Source organism: Pelophylax lessonae (genome assembly GCF_965119305.1).
Source record: "Pelophylax lessonae genome assembly, chromosome: 3".
NCBI lineage: Eukaryota > Metazoa > Chordata > Amphibia > Anura > Ranidae > Pelophylax > Pelophylax lessonae.
Genome location: NC_138770.1, coordinates 416,611,517 through 416,635,789, shown reverse-complemented (window position 1 = coordinate 416,635,789; position 24,273 = coordinate 416,611,517). Strand labels below are relative to the sequence as shown.

The 24,273-nt window shown below is 40.4% G+C and overlaps 1 protein-coding gene across 1 annotated transcript; it reads right to left on the bottom strand.

Moving 5' to 3' along the window:
• Positions 1-7,177: 7,177 nt before the first annotated feature.
• On the bottom strand, positions 7,178-15,718 carry FABP7 (fatty acid binding protein 7). The gene is made up of 4 exons (XM_082252459.1): positions 15,540-15,718; positions 15,091-15,263; positions 12,570-12,671; positions 7,178-7,434 (listed from the first exon to the last, which is right to left on the bottom strand). Exons 1-4 carry the CDS (start codon positions 15,610-15,612, stop codon positions 7,384-7,386), a joined length of 399 nt encoding a protein of 132 aa, XP_082108585.1. The 5' UTR covers positions 15,613-15,718; the 3' UTR covers positions 7,178-7,383.
• Between the last annotated feature and the right edge of the window lie 8,555 nt (positions 15,719-24,273).

The following is a 24,273-nucleotide window of genomic DNA, read 5'->3' as shown; positions in this document are numbered from 1 at the left end:
GGATTGCGGATGTCAGCGGATGACCATCCGCTGACATTCCGATTTGCGTCCTTTTAGTTCTGTTCCGTTTTTTGGAACGGAACAGAACCCTATTTTTCTTCCAAAAGTGGATGTCAGCGGTGTCATCTACTGATATCCGCAATCCCATAGACATACATTATGTCCGTATATCATCCGCAAACGGATGGGATGATATGCGGACATACGGACCGGATGACACAAGTGTCATACGTGTCGGTAAAAAAAAAAAAAAAAAGTGCCGGAGCGGATCGCAATACGGTCCGCTCCATGTAAAATGTAAGATGGCACTTCTAGGTGCACTAACCGCTCACCTCAATTTTGCAAATAATACGCCTGTAGTATTATTGGCAGGGTAAGTATAACTCCACCACTCCTGTCTCAGCGTGGCACCGCTCTAGATTCTCAGAGAGACTGTGGGTTCTCCTTAAACAGGGGTATTCATTCCTCTGCCTCGTATGTGATCTTTACATCTCAGTAAAATAATGGGGCCATCATAGTGTAGTATGTTTTAAAATGTATTTTCCCAAAAAAACTTAGCCACTTACATTTAAAATTACTCCGATCTGTACGCTCGTGGAGCCGCAGGACCTATTCCTGCGTCCCGTAACGTCACTTCCGGTATTTTGCCTCAGTGTACGCCCTTGGGCATACACCGAGGCAAAATAAAGTGTTACACACCAAACTGAGCATGTGCAGAGTGCCCCCAAGGCTCTGTCTTATCAGAAGATGGATTGTGGACAGTGAAAGAAGGAGAGGATCAGAGAAGACAGGATCAAACAGCTTTTTTTTTTACATAATGCAGAGGATTAACTCCTTAGGTTCCACAGTGAGTATACCAAGCATGCTTTTCTGCATATACTGTACAGACTGATTTTACTGTTGTAGGTTTAGTAACACTTAAAATCAAAAGCAAGAGCATGTAAGTTTTGCTATTAGCAGTTAATTTAGTAAAACAAAATTTGACTTTAATCATTTTTTTCTATTCGTTTCCTACTTATATTCCCCCCTGGCCATGCTGCCTCACTTCAGGTTTATGGGTGCCTCCTGTGTCTGCTGGGACCTTTGGAGTCCTACCGGAGCCTCCATTATGCATTGACTCCCATTTAGAACTACAATTGTGCAGCTATTCCCAGCACCACACACACAGGCAGAGTGAGAGTGACACAGAGCCAAAGCCATGACTCTTCTCCTTCTTCACAGTGGTGACATTCTGTCTCTCTTAGTATGCAGTTGTAGTTCTAAACCAGGGGGGTACAGGTGGCCGATAAACAGTATAAGGATGAAGGCCAAAGGAGAAAAATTTAAAACATGAAGGCCAAAGGAGAAAAATCTAAACACAACAGCAAGAGCATGTGCGTTCTGCAAAAAGCAATCAAAAAAAAAAAAAAAGAAATACTTCCTTATAACTTTAGGGCAGCTACAGTTTCTCAGGTTTAGGTCACTCCTAATAGTCATAAATAACATTTTATTTTATTATCACTTGCTATAAGTACAATATAGTTAAATAAGTTTGCTCAATGAACTTCTCTTGTGGCAGCTACAGTGGGGATCGAAAGTTGTGTCACCCCAGGTAAAAATTTGTATTAATATGCATAAAGAAGCCAAGGAAAATGTAAAAATCTCCAAAAGGCATCAAATTACAGATTAGACATTCTTATAATATGTCAACAGAAGTTAGATTTTATTTCCATCATTTACACTTTCAAAATTACAGAAAACAAAAAAATGACGTCTGCAAACGTTTGGGCACCCTGCAGAATTTATAGCACGCACTGCCCCCTTTGCAAGGCTGAGACCTGCCAGTTTCATGGATTGTTCTCAATCATCGTCTGGGAAGAGCAGGTGATGTCAATCTCAAAGGTTTTAAATGCCCAGACTAATCTGACCTTGCCCCAACAATCAGCACCATGGGATCTTCTAAGCAGTTGTCTAGAAAACTGAAACTGAAAATAGTTGACGCTCACAAAGCTGGAGAAGGCTATAAGAAGATAGCAAAGGGTTTTCAGATGTCAATATCCTCTGTTCGGAATGTAATTAAGAAATGGCAGTCATCAGGAACAGTGGAAGTTAAAGTAAGATCTGGAAGACCAAGAAAAATATCAGACATAACAGCTCGCAGGATTGTGAGAAAAACCATTCAAAACCCACGTTTGACTGCACGATCCCTCCAGAAAGATGTAGCAGACACTGGAGTTGTGGTACACTATTCCACTATAAAGAGATACTTGTACAAATATGGTCTTCATGGAAGAGTCATCAGAAGAAAACCTCTTCCACATCCTTACCACAAAAATCAGCGTTTGAACTTTGCAAATGAACATATAGACAAGCCTGATGCATTTTGGAAACAAGTTCTGTGGAACGATGAGGTTAAAATTTAACTTTTTGGTCGGAATGAGCAAAGGTACGTTTGGAGAAGAAGGGGCACAGAATTTAATGAAAATAACCTCTGTCCAACTGTTAAGCATGGGGGTGGATCAATCAGGCTTTGGGGTTGTATTGCAGCCAGTGGCACAGGGAACATCTCACGAGTAGAAGGAAAAATGGATTCAATAAAATTTCTGAAAATTTTGGATGGTAACTTGATGCCATCTGTGAAAAAGCTGAAGTTAAAGAGAGAATGGCTTCTACAAATGGATAAGGATCCTAAACACACCTCGAAATATACGGGGGATTACATCAAGAGGCATAAACTGAAGGTTTTGCCATGGACTTCACAATCTCCTGACCTCAACATAATTGAAAATCTATGGATAGACCTTAAAAGAACAGTGCGTGACAGACAGCCCAGAAATCTCAAAGAACTGGAAGACTTTTGTAAGGAAGAATGGGCAAAGATACCTCAAACAAGAATTGATAGACTCTTGGCTGGCTACAAAAAGCGTTTACAAGCTGTGATACTTGCCAAAGGGGGCAGTACAAGATATTAACTCTGCAGGGTGTCCAAACTTTTGCAGATGCCATTTTTTTGTTTTTTGTTATTTTGAAAGTGTAAATGATGGAAATAAAATCTAACTTTTGTTGACATATTATTATTAAGAATGTCTAATCTGTAATTTGATGCCTTTTGGAGATTTTTCCATCTTTCCTTCTTTATGCACATTAATACAAATTTTTACCTGGGGTGCCCAAACTTTCGATCCCCACTGTACCTTGGATGTATGAAGAAGGAAAATACAAGAGCAAATCACAGCCTATCGGTATAAAAATGGATGATTTACCTGTAGGAAAATGGCAGGTGTAAATTAAGTAGTGGTCCTTTCAAAATGTTAAACATGTACGTAATCCTCTTTAGGAGCATAAACAGGAACAGATCCAGCAGTTAAAGTGATACTAAACAATATCCTAAGGTTGGTTTCACACAGGTGGTCTGACCAGGTCTGCCTGTCAGTTTTGCAGATGGACCGGATCAGGCCAGCTATTGTTCTCTATGGAGCGGCAGATGTCAGCAGACCCCACTGGCATCCGATTCAATCTTGTTGGCTAAAAACAGACGGATGGGGGATCCATTCCCTATCCATCCGGTGGATCACAGGTGGTTTGTTTCTATCCATCCACCCCATAGAGAACAGCAGGGCTGTGTCCATGTCTGCTCTGTGTAGCAGAGCGGAAACAGACCTGTCATCAGCCTGCTAAGCAAGGATCAGCAAAGAGATCCCCTGCTGAGCAGGAAGATGCACATTACACAGTCCGCCCCGTGTGAAAGGGGACTAATTCTCCATACACATCCACTACTTAATGGTCCTGCAATATATTTTTCATTAAATTGTTTTTGTGTTTTTCTGCCTCCTTGTAATGACCTCTGTGAGCTCATGAACCTATTCTTTTCCCCTTCACTTCCATTTGTTTGGAATGAACAGTGCATGTTTATTGCATGCACACTACTCTGTCCACACTACAAATACTATAGTCCATCTCAGGAGCGAGAAGGAGAGAGGTTAGCCACACTCCTACATCTAGTGGGGCCATGGAGAATGAACATAGCCTCCTTCTAAGAGAAAGTCAGATCACAAAAAAAAAAGAAATTTGGAGATTTGGAGGAAGCGGGAGCCATAGAAGGTATTTTAGGAGTTAAAAAATACATACTTATATGGATTTTTTTTTTAAAACCAGAGTTTAGTGTCACTAAAGTCACTAGGGACTTCAAACTTTAAAAAGGCCCTGTTACCATAAAAAATGCTGCATATTCATGAAAGTCCAGGACACCCAGTAGTGTCCCGGGCTCCTGTTGAAAAAGTGGATCCTGCATCTTTTCCAACCTTAACTGATGTATTGTGTAAGCCCAGGACTCAACAAGTAGATCTGGATTAACATGTCCTAAAATTGAGTCTTTTCCAATGTGTAGCTCTGAAACCAACAGCAAACTGTCTTCTCAACTTAGTTTGTTTTGCTGACATGCAAAATTCACTGGAGTTTACCAAACACTCTAATCGAACAATGGCTTTTCCTTTAATCACAAATTATTGAAAAGTACCAAAACCCCATTGCTGACTATTGTTCTCTACTTGAAGTTCTCCTCTAAAATAATACAGGATCATAGATGTAGCCAGGTGATGGCTATGATATGATGAACTTCAGTGACACTTGGTATCAGGACAATATCCCCCCGGAAAACATCCCCCTGGATATAATCCCCCCGGGACAACATCCCCCGGGACAATATCCCCCTGGACATAGGGTTAGACGGTTAGGGTTAGAGGGGGGATATAGTCTAGGGGGATATTGTCCAGGGAGGATATTGTCCAGGGGGATGTTGTCCAGGGGGGATATTGTCCGGGGGATATTGTCCTAGAATCATGACACTTAGTGTATAAGCGGGACTGTGGATTAAGCCTCTTCTTAGTGCCCATTATTAGGATAACTACATCACTTCCTGTTTGCAAAGTGAGAGCTAATTCTATTGGATAGCTGAGAAGCTTGGAACCGGTAGTCCCTCTGTCAATACATACTGTGTCCCTGAGTGCTGACTGGACTACACCAGAAGGCTGGTGAAGCAAGGTGGATTCTGGGGGAGCAGATATATATTTAACTGCGAGCAGCGGGATCACTCTCTGAGTGCAGGGCTTTCTGCAGGACAGGCTGTCTTCTTCAAGGGGACACAGTGGGTCTCTGGGGCCTAGCCAACCACTGTGACATTCAGCTCAGTGGATCTGCATTAATGTGATGCAGATTACTGGGTAGGGACCGCATCTGTGCAACCTCGCCCTGAGACTTATTTTAATATGTGATTAATATGTGATTACATTTTGAAAAAATCTACACAGGCATTTTTCTTTTTTTAAATATTGTGGTCTATTTATGTATTTTAAATCTTTGAAGAATAACATTTATATTCTTTTAGACAATTTTATGACTAGAGTTATTTGGCACCTTAAAAATCCCTAGCTCTCCTACCCATGGAGGCTTCTTTCCCTCTCTCTTGTATACTGTAGAACGAGGGAAAGGTTTTATAACCTTAAAGCTGAACTTCATCGAAATACAAGAGACGTGTGTATTCTCATTCAAATCTTGGGGTGCTTTCTGTATTTCTTCCAGATTTGTGCATAAATTCAGTGTGAAACTTGTCAGGAGATTTCTGTAATAAAGACCGGTCACTGATGCCCTTTTTCCTTGTGCAGGGTGACTGATCCTGTCCCAGACCCCTCCTGTAGTTTTCTGTAGGCAGCCTGTAGTGCATGGGGCCTACTGGACCCCTCCCATAGCTCTGCCCTTTGCACAGACTATGTACCAGTGTTGCCAACCGTCAGAATATTTACTGGCAGCCAGTAAAATACAGACACTTTTCTCTTGCCAGTAAATGTCAGTGACAGGAAAAGGTTGCCAGTAAAAAATATGGCTGTGACGCTCAGCTCTGGACATGCACATGCGCAGCTCTGGGCCAGAGCCGGCAGAGACTATCCGAGTGCCTGCTACAGCGTGTACGGGCTGGTCTGGCAGGGCCAGTGCCTGAGCATGTCATGTGATGTCATGGTGCAAGGGAGCTTATCAGAGCGACCGGAGTCTCGTGTTTTGGGTCTGTGTGATGGGAGCAAGGCAAGCCGGGAACGGGACTGTCAGTGCTGTTTGAACTGGAGAGGACTGAAGGGACTACCTGGCATGGAGAGAGACTGTCACTATGACTCGGGAAGGGAGGTGTTGCATCAGTGAGGTGTCATCATCATCTGTGCTGCTGCACACTGCTGTCAGTGTCACTGTGAGAGTCAGTTTCATGTGCGTGTGCCTGCCCATTCTAATTTCTTGCCCTCCTGAGTCCTGTCCCGGAGCTAATTACTTACTATATCGAAAATAAAATAAGAAATATGTTTGTGTCTTTTTATCTACCTTAAAGTGCAAGTCCAAGCAAAAACGAACTAACTCTACACCTGCTCTCTGCCACATTCTAAACTTTAATCTATCTAAAACTGTAAAGCAAAAATGGCTATGCTTACCTATTCTGCAGCCGATCTGGTCTGGTTTCCAGTGGCAGAAGCTCTGTGCAAGAGAGGACCGACAACGGCTGTGAAATAAATGGGAAGTGACGTCACCCATAGAGTTACTATTGGGCTTCCGTTGTTGGCTGCCTCTCTTGCACCCACCTCCACAGTGAAGCCGCTGCTGACAGCTCAGCATGGGACCGGACCAGGTCAGCTGTAAAATAGGTAAGTATAGCAATTTTTGCTTTACAGGGTTAGAAAGATTAGGTTTAGAATGTGGCAGAGAACAGATTTAGCGTTAGTTAGGTTTTGCCTAAACATCCACTTTAAATCACATTGCTGATTGCATATTGAACTTGTTTGTAGCCTAAATACTGAAATTCGCACTTAAAACTGTAATTTTGTAAGTTCTGGAAATGCCAGTAAAAACGTGGCTGTGCCAGTAAATTTTGGGTGTCATGTCAGTCAATTTCAGTCTAGTAGGTTGCCAACACTGATATGTACAGCACTGTGATGATGTCACCGCTACTTTTACAAGGTCATATCTGTATTTGTAAAGGCATTTGGTACTCACAAAGTGTATTTATATCATTTGTAGGTATTGTGCATTATATTTAAGTGAAGGTTTTGTGCCTAGAGTTCAGTTTTAAGATATCCACTCTGCCTTCCCAGTCCAATCCAACCAGCAACAAAAAGCGCAATATGACAGATAAACAAAAATGATATAAAAACAGCTAGCACAATGCATAAGAATATACTTTTTTATTTTTAATAAAAAGTTGTTACAGTTTCATCTTCAGTGAAAATACAAAGTTGTCAATTTGGTAGTGTACACAAATCAGAAATAGATGGAATGGTTTTGGGTATAAAAAAATGGTTGTTAAGATGCAGCATGTTCAGTTCATATAAGAGGAATAACACTTCTGTGGATGATGAGCAGAATACCAGTCTATGCTTTCTCATACTGACGAACAGAGACAATATCGCCAAAAGTAAGAGTCTGCAGAAAGAATTAAAAAAAAAAAAGATCTGTTTATAAATTGTTATATTTAAGACAGTGATTCATCATACTGTATATCAGCGTTTCTCAACCTTTTTTTTTTTTTACCATGGGGGAACTTTTGAAATAGTATTCAGGTTCTAAGAAATCCCCCACTAAATACATTTATACCTACATCTCATGGTATATTCAGGGCCGGAACTAGGGGTGGGGAAGAGGGACGGCTGCCCTGGGTGCAATGATTTACTGTAGGGATGGGGGCGCTTTCCTTCTGTTACAAGGTTGGCAGGCGTAGGGACAGTGGCAGTGATTTTGACAAGCAAGTGACTGTTGAGCGTAGGATCCCCTAAGCTTGTAGATCATGAACGGAGGAGGGGGGGGGGGGGGGGGCGAGGTTTGGTATCTTTGCCCTGGGCGCTGGGTCCCATAACTGGGTATATTAGCATGATCAGCAGTTTGTAGAGAGTTGTAATTTAAAGAATAGGGTGTACTTAACCCCACCACCACCATATCCTATATTAAATAATTGTCTTCAGTAATCATCACACAATTAAACAAAAAATAAAATAATTAAAATTAAAATGATAATTTTCTGAAAGGAAACAGGCAGTGGAAAAATTGTACTGACCCCTTAAAGTGGTTATAACATTAAAAAAAAAAAGCTCCTGTTTCATGATACATAGCATTGTTCTTCTGTGGTGTAATTTGTCCCTCTCTATGCTGTAAAATACCTAGTTGATCCAGCATGTTCCTGTGTCCCCCTGTGTGTGCTGATCACGGTTATCATGGTGCTGATACCGTGGTCAGTTTACGTGTCCCCGTCATCTCGCTGTGTGTTCTGAATCCCCCCCCCCTCTCCCCCTCCCTCCCTGCCTGCCTGTTATTTCATAGTCAGTATGCGACCTGATCTCCTTGCCGCCCCTCCCCTCCTGCCGCTATTTCACTGCAAGAGCTAACATAATGACTTGTATCCCCTTTTTTTTTTAATGATAATGCTAAATACCCTCTCTCACATCGCTGCTGTGCAGTCACATGATCTCCCTCTGCTGGCTGACTGATGTCAGGGGGGAATCCCAGTCCCTAGCGCTGCTCTCCATAGATCCGGGAAGAAGAGTGGAGGGGGATCATGTGACCGAACAGCAGCAGTGTGAGAAAAGCATTATCATTTAAAAAAAACACACACTGTAGTTTATGTTTTTATAAACTAGAGGAGATACAAGTCATTGTGTTGGATATTGCAGTGGAATAGCAGCAGGAGGGGAGGGGCAGCGAGGACATTGGCTCTTACACTGACTAGGAAATGACAAGCAGGGAGGGAGGGGGGAAGGCGAAAGACTCAGAACACACAGCGGGGTGACAGAGGCATGTAAACTGACCACCGTATCATAGATCAGCAGCCATGATTACTATGGTCAGCACACACAGGGGGACACAGAAGTTTAGAATGTGACTTTACAACCACTTTAAAGTGGTATTAAACCCAAAAGCAAACATTATATTGCAGCTTACCAATCCCTAAGTGTGATGGCTGCATTTGTTTTCTTTTTTAGGCTTTCTTTCTTATATTTTCATCTGGTGATCAAGCCAGTAAGTCTGTTGTCCTTCAAACGAACAAGCTCTCCAGCAGAATGTAGCAGTTACAACAGAGATGTGAGACAAATCGTTTAACACTACAGGGGTGCTTACAATGATTGCTTTTTATTATTTATGTAAAACCTTTATCCCAAAAGGAAACAAAAACTGTAACTGATTATAAAGTATTAGCTGGAGTTTGGCTTCAATTTGTTAGTGTATCTAAATCTGCCAGTACAATGTTTCTGTCTAAAGGTGCCCCATTGTGCTACTTTGTCCAGAGTGTAGGCACAAATCACCAAAACAGAGGGAATAAAGCGTAAAAAAAGAAAACAAATGCAGACACCACATCTAATGATCAGTAAGCTGCAATATATTCCATTTTTTTTTTTTTTTGTTTAATACCGCTTTAAATGAATGGTCATTGTAGGCAGAGGATCAAATGGCCACAGCTTTTTCTTCAAAGAACCCCTGGCAACCTCTGGAGAAACAGCAGGGTTCTGAAGAACCCTGCTTGAGAAAGGTTTCTGTATATTATCCACAATATATCCTTGAGGAAAGCATGCTTCTTTTTAGTGCAAGGCTTTTTTCATATATATAGTATCTTCTTTTCATTAGGCTCCGTTCACACCTGAGCGAGCCGAATCGCAGGCGGCATCGCCCGCGATTCGAAATTGCGTCAAATCGCAGGATGCTTCTTCGCTGTTATCACTTCTTAATGGCACCCCAATTGCAGTGCAATTTTGCCGCAATTGTCGTGCAAAAAATTGCGTGCCAATCGCAGCAAATCCCAACGCATGACGCTTGTCTCTCAAAAAGGAGCAGGAGCTTCTTCTGAGCGACAGCATCATGTATTGTGATTTCCTGCGATTGCAGCGTGATTTATCACATGACAGTGGCGGCATAATTGCGACCCAATTGGGGTGCCATTGGGAAGTAATGGCATCACACAGACATGCCACGATTTGGAATCATGGGCAGAATCGCGGCAATTCAGTTCGCTCAGGTGTGCACGAAGCCTTACAGTTTAGGTACATGGAAGAAATAATAATATTTTGGGCTTACCATACAATCTATGTATATTCAACTTTAGATTTACCAAAACTATGTAATATGGGGACCTACTTAAACTTTCCAGTTTGTATCCAATCAGACAGGCCCTTGCACTACATACTTATTGGTTGGTCTAAAGGAGAATGTTCAAAAATATTGTAGGAGTGCTTTAGGCTGGGTTCACGCTGATTGGATGTGGGTTTACTCGCAATTCGCATGCCCGGAGAATGTGATCGGCTCTCAATGGAGTCGGTTCACACAACTCCGGGGCAGTAGCGGCCTGCACTGGAAAAGGGTTCTTTGGCTCAGGTTCAGGTCTGAATTCAGGCAAAAATTCAGACCTGATTCGCACCGGAAACGGAGAACAGGGACACACCGGACCCCTGCTGTGAGCCGCAGCTAATGTGAAGAAGCATAATAGTAGCAGAACAGATGAATTCCTTGTTCACAGCTGTCTTCTGCTAAATATATTAAAATCAATCTATCCCAAAGGGGAAAACTGTTAGGAAGGGGTTTAATGTTATGCTACTAAACAACTAAAATCATTGAGTAAAACTGGGCCTTTCGAATAAACAGAATAACAAACGGCTGAAAACCAATTAGCCTAAATGCTGAGCTGCTGCATGGATTTCCTTAGTGCCTGGCTCAGCAGATACAGCAAAATCCAAGGATGCTTAGGTGACGAGCAACTAGTGATTCAGCACTATTCAAAGCTTCTAGAATGAAACGCTATAATATTCTATACACTTCTGAGATAACCTAATGTTCTACACAAGGCAAAGTGTCATACAACTAAAGCTGGATACACACTATACAACTTTTGTTGTTTGATTCCCATTAGATTTACCATCAACTATGTAGTGTAAGGGCCTGTCTGATTGCATACTAACTGAAAAGTGTTTAGGTTTAAATATTATATGGTTTTGGTAAATGTAAAGGAAAAACATCTAAAGAAAATTGTAAGGTGTGTATCCAGCCTAGGGATAGCTGCTAAATAATTAGATTTTTGTTTAATTTAACCATTCGGCTTAGTATAGTGCTATAAGAACTGGTGGTGGTAACGTATAGACCATATGAGTATGTCTTATTTCAACACAGATGGCTTTGACATAATTACTGAGCTAGTGATTAAGTAATTTGGGTTTAACTAAGAAGATTCACTCTAAAGTCTGGGAATCACCGGACCCTCTTCAATTCAAATGTCTATATGCTTCCAATCAATAAAGACTTGAAGGCTAAGCTTATAAAAGGATAGATTTAAATTATTGGCTTAATCAGATTCTTGGTCTAAGTGGACAATGTTTTAAGGATTTTCATGGAATCCCATATGTCTTGAAAAGGAGTGGGGAGCAACCCACTTTTCTACTCAACATTACAATAATCTTAACAAATAAATAGAGGCAACTTGAGAATCCCTTGGTTGATATAACAATATATTTTTTTCTGTGTTTCAGAAAGTCTGTATTTGCATACTTACATTAGGAAAGCCCACATGTCACATTGAAGGTTGGCATATGCCTTTGGATGATTTTTTTTGTTTTTCCTCTGCAACTTTTTATTAAAGAGGAGCTTAAACTGGATACACACTATACAATTTTCTTTAGATTTTTTCCCCACAATTTACAAAAACCATATAATATGAGGTCAAACCTAAACACTTTCAATTTGTGTGCAATCAGGCAGACCCTTGCACTACATAGTTGAAGGTAAATCTAAAGGAAATCAAACAACAAAAGTTGTATTGTGGTATCCAGCCCTAAGGCCCGTACACACAATATAAAATCAGAAGTAAAATTTCTTCTGACGAACGATCTGCCAATTTTCGGATTGTTAGTATAGTGCTTTCGACAGCCAATTACGAATTTTCGGACGACAAAAACTGGATGTGCAGGCTATAAAATTTTTATGGTACGTGAACACAACGTCCGATTTTCTTTTAATTAGTACAGTTTTCGTCCGAAAAAAAACATAAGAGCAAGACTAGGTATGCTCAGAAACAAAAGAACACATACAAAACAATTCAACACATGACATCACTTCTGAAGTTGAATTCTGTCGTACGAGAATTGTCGCATGAAAGTAACCTCTTCACTTTCCATATGAGACTAGCATGCAACAAAAAACGAACGAAAGATCGTCCGATAATCTTATTGTGTGTACGAAGCTTTAGTCTAGCAGCACTAGGATTGTTGGTTCAAATTCCAACCACAGCACTACCTGCCTGGAGTTTGCATGTTCTCTATGTGCCTGCATGGGTTTCCTTCCACACTCCAAAGACATGCTGGAAGGTTAATTGGATCCTGTCTAAATTGGCTGTACTATGTGAGTGAATGTGAGTTAGGGACCTTAGAGTGTAAGCTCCTGGAGGGCAGGGACTGATGTGAATGTGCAATATACATAAAGCGCTGTGTAAATTGACAATACTATATAAGCACCTGTAATTAATACATAACTAAATAAAATATCAGATTTCAGAGACATTATAATCTTCTGTGCTTTAATATACTCACCATAGTCATTTTTCCGTCCTTTATTTCCCTTACAAATTTTGTTTCTTTATCATCCCACTTCTGTACATGGACTAATTTATCTCCTTCCAGTTTTACAATAGACTGTTAAGAACAGATAAGAGTTACCAAAATGTAGGAACAGTCTAAAGTTTAGATCCTAATAGAAATCAACATTTACCTTGATAAGTACAGTAGGCTAAATGGTGCTGATTTACTAGAGCAGTGATGGAGAACCTTGGCACCCCAGATGTTTTGAAACTACATTTCCCATGATGCTCCTGCACTCTGCAGTATAGTTGAGCATTATGGGAAATGTAGTTCCAAAACATCTGGGGTGCCAAGGTTCACCATCACTGTACTAGAGGTTTAGCAGCTATTCACTTAAAGAGGAGCAAATACCGTAGCAGCTGAATTTTATTATACAGACACTTACCAGTCCAGGGATTCGGTCCAGGCTGGTTCTTAGTGGACCCAGTAGCTGCCATGTTAAGTGTGGGAAGCTGGCTGCGGCTTAACAGATAGCTCCCCACTGTGTATGCACGAGTCGTGTTGTGCTTTTTGAAGGACATTTAGCCTTCTGGAACATGTGGCGTGTTTCAGTAGGATGCATGGTGTGGAGGAGGGGGGCCAAACCTCTGCCCTGATCGCATAGGGGAGCCAAATGAAAGTGGAAACAGGTACCTGCCATAAATAGGTACCTGCTCCCAGAAAGAAAAAATCCTAAAGAGGTAGAAGTGTGTGTGTGTGTGGGGGGGGGGGGGGGGGGGGGTAAAATGGCAACTTCCCATTTGAAGTTTCACCAAAAGTTTAAGTCATTGTAAACAATCACCTTGTAAAATAACCCATTCAGTTTAAAATTGAAATTAAAGGAAAAAAATTGTGTATAGATATTAAAAAAAAATATTATAAATACCTTTTCACATTTTTTATAAGTGATCACAATCCCTCTGCTCCCTAAGCTGCATAAGAGCTGGGGAGGAGAAGCAGCAGTACAATCATTTTCCCATTGAAAAACTTTGCAGGGGGGTGTCAGGACAAGTCTGGTAATTGGTGGAGTGCAGCCTGAGTTTCCAGCACAGCTAGGGAACTGACCATAATGAGCGCTCCAGCTTAGTGTGGTCAGTTTTAATAGGAAAGCAGAGGGACTGTCAGGATCACCAGGGATTTCACATAAAGGAAACAATATAAAGAGAACAGGATACTTTTCCATACAAGTACATGGTACAACAAGCACATATAAGGAATGTGAAATGTTGGGGTAACAAACACTTTAATGTTATTTTCAAAAACAAATGTTCACTGAGAGTCCATTCACACTGGCACGACTTGTCAGCCTGACAAGTCGTGCACCGTCGCTCCCACTGTGTAGTACAGGAGCCGTTCTAATAGGAGCGACACAAGTCGCTCCGACTTAGAAAAAGGGTCCTGTACTACTTCGGGGCGACCTGGAGGCGACTTGCATTGACTTCCATTATGTGAAGTCCGTGCAAGTCGCGTCAAAGTCGCGGTCGCCCCCGAAGTCGGAGCGACCTAATGTGAACGGGGGCTTAGCTTCATAAAGTGTTTTTATAATTTCCCTAGCATATGACTTGATAAAGTTAATACAGCTTCACCTTACTTACTAAACCAATTGAACATACACTTTTCTACATTGCCTGTCTCAATTCCTTTAGTAAATCAACCCCATTAACAATAATTAGGCTTCAGCAACCTTAATAATGGACTAAATTATAACCCATTACACTACCATGAATAATAAATATATACATTGCCTGTCAGGCAGATCAACATTCTGCAAATGGTTTTTCATACAACATAATTCAACTCTCAAGTTTGGAAAATAATACATACCCACTATTTTATGATTTCGATCTTTTAGATAATTGGCATGCCAAAATAAAGTTATGTCACAGCATAACTAAACTGACAGCTTAAATAAGTTAGCAAGTTAAATGGTCAACAAATACCTTTAGTAAAAAAAAAAATAATAATAATAAAATATGCTTATCAAATAAAGCCAATAGATAGAACTAATCTGGACGTGAAATTGGAGCTAAGAACATATACTTCTACGTGGTATATTCCGACATTTTGTAAAATTGTGTAAAATTCCAACAGTTTGTACGTTTTATCGAATTCCAATTTCCACATGCTTTGTAACTGATGACATTTAAATGCTAATTTAGATCCCTAAGAATATAACCTGAGAACTGTCTATAAAGTAAAAAATACATACTATATAGTTCAGGAATATGTTTCTTGCTCATACCCTAACAAAAGCAATGTGGCTTTGACTAGATCCATAATCAAATATGCAAAGCAAACTAGCTTGGAATAACAAAGTAAAGTACCTAAAATGCATATACTTTCATCTGCCTATTTATTAAAAATACAACGAGAAAATAGTCATTTCTACTTTACTTTCCAAGCTTCAACACGCATAACGGAAGCTGCTTTGTGTCCCCCATCCCCTTCTCAAGTTTATCCGGCATAAGATCCTCATGCTCTGTGCAGCTCTCACCTTACAGTTTCTGTCGTCAGCTGTGGCTTCATCAAATTCTTCTCCCAGCTTGAAGCTGATCTCGGTGTTCTTAAACGTACTCTGGGTCCTGATCACCACTTTGTCACCTTCCTGGCTAATGATGACAGTGGGTTTGGTCACATTGCCAACCTGTCTGGTGGCAAAGCCAACTCCTGCAGAGAACAGAAAGGTAAGCAGTCAGAGTCGTGGAAACAATTGTATGGATGCAATTTAGGAAGCAAATATTTAGCCATTTAGGTAAAAGTTAAATGATCTTGCTGCATATCAACAGAAGTATCTACTATCTGCCAACTAACTTCATGAGTGCAGTCTGCAGGAGGTTAATAGGAGGCAAGTTACAAAAGGCTGGCTTGATGCTCAATGCACGTAGTCTCCGTTATCTAGAGCAGATGCTGTTCAAATCTGCAGATTAAAGGAAGCACACACACCTAAGGCTTTCATATACTCATCGAAGTTCTGGCTGTCAACCAGCTTCCAGGTGGCACAGAAAGCATCTACCATTTTAGCAGCGGGGATGTAATAGAGAGCACAGTGTACGGTTTAAATGGCTTTCTTTTCCTTGTCTAGGAGATGCTCTGTCTTACTTTACATGGCAGCCCTACTTATTGGGAGACTTGCAACTGGTGATGGGGGCTGGACCTTGGTTAGAAGAAAGGGGTCCAACCCTACCCATCCTCAAACACCAATAGCCTGGCAAGAGGCGTGGTATGGATAATACTCCAGGCTCACACAAAGGGTCAGGAAATTAAATGCTTGGCTCGAAGCCCTTGAACTCATTTCAAAAGAGGTCATTTTAGGGGAGAAAAGTTACATTTTATCATTTTACATACGTACACGTCTATAAAAAAAAAGACAGCACAAAGTATTTTGCCTCATTTTATGAAAACGTTGTATTTGAATGCAGAATGCATGTTACCTTTACATTTCTAATTAAAAGCAGAACGGAAATGTTTAGAATGAACTTAATCACGGGATTACTAAATACATATGCAATGGTGCTTATAGAAATTAAAGGTATATAATGCACTCATTTACACTGACCGTCCTCTAGGATGATCACCTAACAACATGATAATAAATTATAATGAGTGTGTTAAACAGTCATGTTTTTTAAATACAGTATATTTAACCATCTGTGCAGACTAATTAATTAATATATACAAATTCTGTATATTTGGCTGCTGATAATAAGTATATTATTATATTTTATTATATATATATAATATTGTTTAATATTATAATATTGATAATAATAAAATATTTTATTAATAATAATAATAATAATATAATATTATAATAATAATACTGATAATAATATAATACTGATAATATTGTTTAGCATATTGCAAATTAGGCTAGCATCTGTACTAATACCTGTCATTAGTGCCATTTCTATACATGTAGAATAGCTAAAGAAAACATAGATATGTATAGTATAGTAATATATATAATATAGTATACATATGTATAGTCTATTCTAGACTAAACAATTATACTGTTTAGTAACAGTCACACTTACATTAAAAGCTATAATATTAACTGCTACACAGATTGTAAAAGGTTCTATAATTATATCTTTGGATACTGATATAGCATTTAAAGCTAAACTCTAGGCAAATATAAAAGACACAAGCTTTGTAATCATTAATATATCATTAAAGCCCAACTCTACCCCCCCCCCCTACATTTTCACACACACTGCAAGGGTTAAATAGCCATAAGGTCTAATAAGGAGTAATACTTATTTTATTCCTTTGTGGTCGGACCCAGCAGCCTCCCCTCAAAGGCACTCTCCCACAGGTTTACCTCCTGTGCATACAATGCAGAAACAATTGTCCTCCAATGTATGCCGCAACCTGAAGCAACGAAGAGAAGAGGAGAGCACTGGAGCTTGCAAGACCAAGGAGTAAGGTAAGTAATACAGCAAGAGAAAGGGGTAAGGTAAGTAATACAGCAAGACCAAGGAGTAAGGTAAGTAATACAGCAAGACCAAGGAGTAAGGTAAGTAATACAGCAAGACCAAGGAGTAAGGTAAGTAATACAGCAAGCGCAAGGGGTAAGGTAAGTAATACAGCAAGCGCAAGGGGTAAGGTAAGTAATACAGCAAGCGCAAGGGGTAAGGTAAGTAATACAGCAAGAGCACGGGGTAAGGTAAGTAATACAGCAAAAGCAAGGGGTAAGGTAAGTAATACAGCAAGAGCAAGGGGTAAGGTAAGTAATACAGCAAGAGCACGGGGTAAGGTAAGTAATACAGCAAAAGCAAGGGATAAGGTAAGTAATACAGCAAGAGCAAGGGGTAAGGTAAGTAATACAGCAAGAGCAAGGGGTAAGGTAAATAATACAGCAAGAGCAAGGGGTAAGGTAAGTAATACAGCAAGAGCAAGGGGTAAGGTAAGTAATACAGCAAGAGCAAGGGGTAAGGTAAGTAATACAGCAAGAGCAAGGGGTAAGGTAAGTAATACAGCAAGAGCAAGGGGTAAGGTAAGTAATACAGTAAGAGAAAGGGGTAAGGTAAGTAATACAGCAAGAGCAAGGGGTAAGGTAAGTAATGCAGCAAGAGCAAGGGGTAAGGTAAGTAATACAGTAAGAGAAAGGGGTAAGGTAAGTAATACAGCAAGAGCAAGGGGTAAGGTAAGTAATACAGCAAGAGCAAGGGGTAAGGTAAGTAATACAGTAAGAGAAAGGGGTAAGGTAATTAATACAGCAAGAGCAAGGGGTAAGGTAAATAATACAGCAAGAGCAAGGGGTAAGGTAAGTAATACAGTAAGAGAAAGGGGTAAGGTAATTAATACAGCAAGAGCAAGGGGTAAGGTAAGTAATACAGCAAGAGCAAGGGGTAAGGTAAGGAATACAGCAAGAGCAAGGGGTAAGGTAAGTAATACAGCAAGAGCAAGGGGTAAGGTAAGGAATACAGCAAGAGCAAGGGGTAAGGTAAGTAATACAGCAAGAGCAAGGGGTAAGGTAAGTAATACAGTAAGAGAAAGGGGTAAGGTAAGTAATACAGCAAGAGCAAGGGGTAAGGTAAGTAATACAGCAAGAGCAAGGGGTAAGGTAAGGAATACAGCAAGAGCAAAGGGTAAGGTAAGTAATACAGCAAGAGCAAGGGGTAAGGTAAGTAATACAGCAAGAGCAAGGGGTAAGGTAAGTAATACAGCAAGAGCAAAGGGTAAGGTAAGTAATACAGCAAAAGCAAGGGGTAAGGTAAGTAATACAGCAAGAGCAAGGGGTAAGGTAAGTAATACAGCAAGAGCACGGGGTAAGGTAAGTAATACAGCAAAAGCAAGGGGTAAGGTAAGTAATACAGCAAGAGCAAGGGGTAAGGTAAGTAATACAGCAAGAGCAAGGGGTAAGGTAAGTAATACAGCAAGAGCAAGGGGTAAGGTAAGTAATACAGTAAGAGAAAGGGGTAAGGTAAGTAATACAGCAAGAGCAAGGGGTAAGGTAAGTAATACAGCAAGCGCAAGGGGTAAGGTAAGTAATACAGCAAGAGCAAGGGGTAAGGTAAGTAATACAGTAAGAGAAAGGGGTAAGGTAAGTAATACAGCAAGAGCAAGGGGTAAGGTAAGTAATGCAGCAAGAGCAAGGGGTAAGGTAAGTAATACAGTAAGAGAAAGGGGTAAGGTAAGTAATACAGCAAGAGCAAGGGGTAAGGTAAGTAATACAGCAAGAGCAAGGGGTAAGGTAAGTAATACAGTAAGAGAAAGGGGTAAGGTAATTAATACAGCAAGAGCAAGGGGTAAGGTAAGGAATACAGCAAGAGCAAGGGGTAAGGTAAGTAATACAGCAAGAGCAAGGGGTAAGGTAAGTAATACAGTAAGAGAAAGGGGTAAGGTAATTAATACAGCAAGAGCAAGGGGTAAGGTAAGTAATACAGCAAGAGCAAGGGGTAAGGTAAGTAATACAGCAAGAGCAAAGGGTAAGGTAAGTAATACAGCAAGAGCAAGGGGTAAGGTAAGTAATACAGCAAGAGCAAAGGGTAAGGTAAGTAATACAGCAAGAGCAAGGGGTAAGGTAAGTAATACAGCCTCTTCCTCTAAACCTAGAGGTAACAAGCATTTAACCTGTGCAGAGTGGGGGGGGGGGGGGGGGAGGGGTACATTAGACGTATGCTGTATTAAAATGTATGAGGTCTTTGTGATACTTTATGAGCGTTCCCTGTGCAATCAAGGTGTTTATGTAACCGGTATAGCATACTGCATGTGCTTAATACATTCAAATATTATATGCATAATGAAAGATAAACAGACAAACAGGTATTGGCACAAGCCAGATGAACAATAAGTCTCAGGCAGTCTGTGATGAATTAAATGGAAAGGGGGGTGGGGGGGGGGGCAGGAAGAGATCCAATGGGATATCTGCACACTGTGATGGCTGCTGTTGGTGAAGCAGCTTGGTCATCAAAACAAAAGAAGGAGGACCACAAGCGCCATTCTAAGTGTAGCAGCTAAACATTTTAATACAGGATAACAAATTCTTACTTACAAGAATAGTATAAAATAAGCGTGGGATAGTATTCCATGGTCCTTGGCATCAGCATCAAGGGGGTCCCTCTTGTTTCAGTCACAGCTGTTCCTGGGAGTAGGGGTCCCCTATGTTCTGACAGGAGGCTTCTCCGTCCAAGGGCCGTGACGTCACTTCCTATATGCCGGGCTGTAGACTAATGGCGAAGCCTTGCAGAGCATGTGCTCCTTCTTCAGGCCTAGCAGGGGCCATATTGGAAGGGGGCTTTTATGCTTTTATGCATAGTCTTCCAATATGGACCCTGCACAGTCTGAAGAAGGAGTGTATGCTCCACAACGCGTTGCCGCTAGTCTACAGGCCGGCATATAGGAAGTGACGTCACGGCACTTGGACGGATGAGCCCTGGCAATCTACAGACCAGGGAACCCTCCTGCCAGCACACAGGGGACCCCTACTCCCAGAAACAGCTGTGAATGCAACAAGAGGGACCCCTTGATGCCGATGCCAAGGACCATCAAACACTATCCCACGCTTATTTTATACTAATCTGTGAATAAGAATTTTTTATCCTGTATTACAATGTTTAACTGCTAAACTTAGAATGGCGCTTGTGGTCTTCTCCCCTTTATAATGAAAGAGAAAAGCTTTGGGTGTTGTAATAAATACTGCTGTAAAGTATATAATATTGTTATGAATGATGACATTTTTATTCCATTGCAGATAAAGGGTCAGAGGAAGCAGGTAGGATCTGTAAAACACATAAATCATCTCAAACAAAATGTTAATGAAATCTGTATGGCTATACAGTCTGTATAATATCAATGTTTTAATATTTTACTGGAACCCTGCAGGGTAATGGAAATATATATGGGTGTATTGTTTTACATATAGGATCTGCTGATAGAACAGAGCCTTTTTTTTTTTTCCTTGGGAGGGTGCATGTGATCAGCACAGGGCCAATCAGCACTGGGAAGACAGAGTATCAGGGGTCCTTAAGCCTTTATAGGAAAGTCAGAGAAGAATGAAAACTCCTCCTACAAGTTCTAACCAGACACCCATAGAAGACAAAGGATTGCTATATACTGCTGATGAGAAAAGATATTACATCAGTTTATATTTACTAAGATACTTGCATTTCCATGGTCTGTGTACTGTGGGAGACCAGCTATAGTGAATGTAGGATCCTGGGTTCAGTTACACTTTAATTCTTACTGGTATTAGCTTTTAGCAGTCCTTGTAGAGCAGGGCTAAAGAAGGCGAGAAAGCAGCACAAGGAGCCAATCAGTACATGTGCTAACATGCTGATGAGAAGAGAAAGCATAATGACAGAGAGAAGAGCTCATCGCTGTGCTGCGTTACCTTTCACTATTCACTCGCAGGTTGGCGTGGGTCTCAAAGGAAGTTGGATTAAATGTGCCGGCCATCAGACAGAGGCCATCTAGTGGCAGAAAAATAGTACTACAGTTTTAATTTTTCTTTTTTTTTTGGGTGAATATTTCACTAAAAGCTGGTTATGTTATTTTGTAATGGGCTTTTTTTTATTTTGTTATTTCTGGCTGTAGTTGTGCCCTAAAATTATTGTTGTAGTTATCTTCATGAAGTAAAGAAAGGAATTTAAAAGAATATTAGAATATGTAAAGAGGAGGAAATATCCTTAACCCTTATGTTGTGGTGTATCTATCTCTACCTATCTGCTATGATCTCTCTATCTCTTCCTGGGTTTAGGAAAGCAATCTGGGTCTGCACTAGCCTGCTCATTACATTCCTATTTTTTGTAGATATCAAATTCTGTTGTAAAACTCAATTTAAAATGCAATTTAAAATGTAAAACATATCTAACTGTACAAGACTATAAGATGCATTTTCAAAGCTTTAAGTGCCGGTTCACATTGGCGCTATGTGGAAACCCTGCAAATCCACTGCGGGTTCCCGCATCGTACCCGACTTGCAGGCAATTCACACTGCCATAAGCGAACTGCTGGGGGGGGGTGTCAATGCAAAGTTAACGACACTCCCAGATCAGTTTGCATATCGCAGTGCGAACTGTCAGTTCGGACATGAATCTGCTTGCATAGGTGTGAACACCCATGCAATCCAATTCTGGTGCGGACCAAAAAAGGGTCCTGTGCGACTTTGGTCTGAAATCGATGCAAATTCCGATTGCATGGCTAAATTTGATATCGCATGTGATTTGGACAGCACTGCGGTGCGAATCACATGCAATGTCTGACATCGCATATGTGTGAACCGGCACTAAAGTGTAACTAAAGGCAGTTTATACTTACCTTTCTTCCAACTGTACCATCCCTCACAGGCACCGTTATCTTCTCCTGTGTGCTGGTTTACGGACATTTTTATTGGCCAGCATGGGATGACATTACTCATGTGCATGCGCAGGAGGCTGTCACTGCAGCACACAGGGCTTGGGTTGGCCATTGTAAGCGTAGCAGAGGATGTGCAGCTCCATTTACATGCCAGGGGATACTGCGAAAAGGCAGGCAAGTGTATTTTATTGCAGAATAGACATTGCATATCTCTTCTACAATAAAACCCGCCCCCTGGCAATCAACAACAGTAAACCTTTAGTTTCGCTTTAACTATAGCCTATGGCACTTTTTTTTCCAGTCATGTGATTTTAAGTTTAAAATTTCATTGGACTCAACTGCAAATAACTGTCACTCAAAAAAAAAAATACATATCCTTATGTGTTCTCTTTTTTAATTGATCCATACGTATGTATGTAGGTTCAAACGGTTCTGTTTTAACAGAATGTAACTCTAGTCATATTGGGTATGATCTTTTTTAAGGAATAAATTACACTGATAATTTAAAGTGGTTGTAAACCCTTTCATATATTGAGTGAAGTGACTGGCCCCAGGGGTTACACAGAGATTAAACAAATCTTTCTACATAAATGGTACCTGTTTATCTGCAGTCTTCTCTTCTCTACAGCCTTTCAAAGTCCAGAATTTATAAAGCTTGTCTGAGAGTTAAAAAAAGGGGGTGGGGAGCTGAAGTCATACTCTTCAGAACTAAGGGAGGAGAGCTCTGAGAGCTGATTGGAGGGAAGGGACACACCCCCTTCACACAGCACACAGGAACAGAGCTGAGGCTGCAAATCAGCCAGAGTTCCCTCCCCTGTCAGCATTTTTCTTGGTGTCAGGAAAACCTGTCAGAAGTGACTTGTGCTGATAGCAGAGGAACAACGCAGCAGGCAGGAATGACACTTAGTGCTCTTATTTGAGACAAGTACACACTATAGAGGGATATGCTTTGTTCATATTGCATGTCTGAGGTTTACAACCACTTTAATCTAATTTTTTAACCACTTGCCAACTGCAATATGTAATTATACGTTGCAGTTTGCAAGTGTTTTAATGAGATTATGGCTGAATCCAAATATTTTTTTTTTTTCTTAGCCAGCAGCTGGCTTTTTCAGGAAAGTGGTCCAAGCAGCTCATTAGCCGCTGGATCGCTTTCAGAATGTTCCCTCCCGCCGTTCGCCGGTGTCTCTCGGGCTTACTGTTTTTACCAGTCCGCCCGAGAAATGATCCAATGGTGCGGCCAGCTGGTCACAGAGGCGAACAGAGACCAGAATGTTTCTGATCACCTGTATGGCCTTAAAAGTCCTGAGCGATTTCATGACGTCACTTCCGGTCTGGGGCGGAAATAAACTTTTTTTTTTTTTTTAATCCAATTTTTTTTTTTTTTTAATCTTTTGCTTTTAAAGATAAAGGAGAGATTTGGGGTCTTTTTTTTTTACCTCAGATCTCTCCATAAAGAGGACTTGTCATCCTTATTTCTGTTGCAAGGGATGTTTACATTCCTTGTAAAAGGAATAAAAGTGATAAAAAAATAAATAAATAAAGGGACAGTGTAAAAATAAAACATAAAATAAATAATAAAATTTTTTTTTTAAAGCGCCCTCATCCCTCCGTACTCGTGTGCAGAAGCGAACTAATATGTAAGCAGCGCACGCACGTGTAAACGATGTTCGTACCAGAAATGTGAAGTATTACTGCAAATGTTAGAGCGAGTGATACCTCGGGAAAAATACCTATTCTAGCTCTAGACTTCCTCTGTAACTCTAAACAGGTAAACTGTAAAAAAAAATGTTTAAAGAGCTGCCTATGGAGATTTTTAAGTACCATAGTTTTTCGCCATTATAATTCTTCATATTTTACAAATAAATTGGGGTATATATTGCGTTTCATTTTTTTAAAATTAATTAAAGTGTATTTAAAAAAAAAAAATTGCATTTGAAAAACCGATGCCATCTTATTCCCTAGGGACTCTGCTAAAATATATATATATATATATATATATATATATATATATATATATATATATATATATATATATATATATATATTGTTTGAGGGTTATAAGTAATTTTCTAGCAAAAAGTACTGATTTAAACTTGTAAACAAAAAGTGCCAGAAAAGGCCAGATAGAGAATTGAACCTCTAATTAGCTGTTACATCTTTGGCAAAACGTTTGTGTTTAACCACTTGCCGACCAGTCGCTGTAGTTTTTCATGCCACAGGTCGACTCTATTACACGAAACAACGTACCTCTACGTCGCTTCGTGTAACAGATAGTGGGGGCGTGAGAATTAACACACTACCTGAAGAAGAAGCTATGCAAGCTTTGAAACGTGTCGGGTAATCTTGTCGTTAATCCGTATAATTCTTCAAACAT

What these genes read in the sequence shown, in the direction of transcription:
- FABP7 (XM_082252459.1), bottom strand. Translation starts at nt 15,612, where the DNA reads ATGGTAGATGCTTTCTGTGCCACCTGGAAGCTGGTTGACAGCCAGAAC. An exon ending in TGAGTATATGAAAGCCTTAG is followed by an intron (nt 15,264 to 15,539) that starts GTGTGTGTGCTT and finishes TGTTCTCTGCAG; the next exon opens with GAGTTGGCTTTGCCACCAGA. An exon ending in CTGACGACAGAAACTGTAAG is followed by an intron (nt 12,672 to 15,090) that starts GTGAGAGCTGCA and finishes TGTTCTTAACAG; the next exon opens with TCTATTGTAAAACTGGAAGG.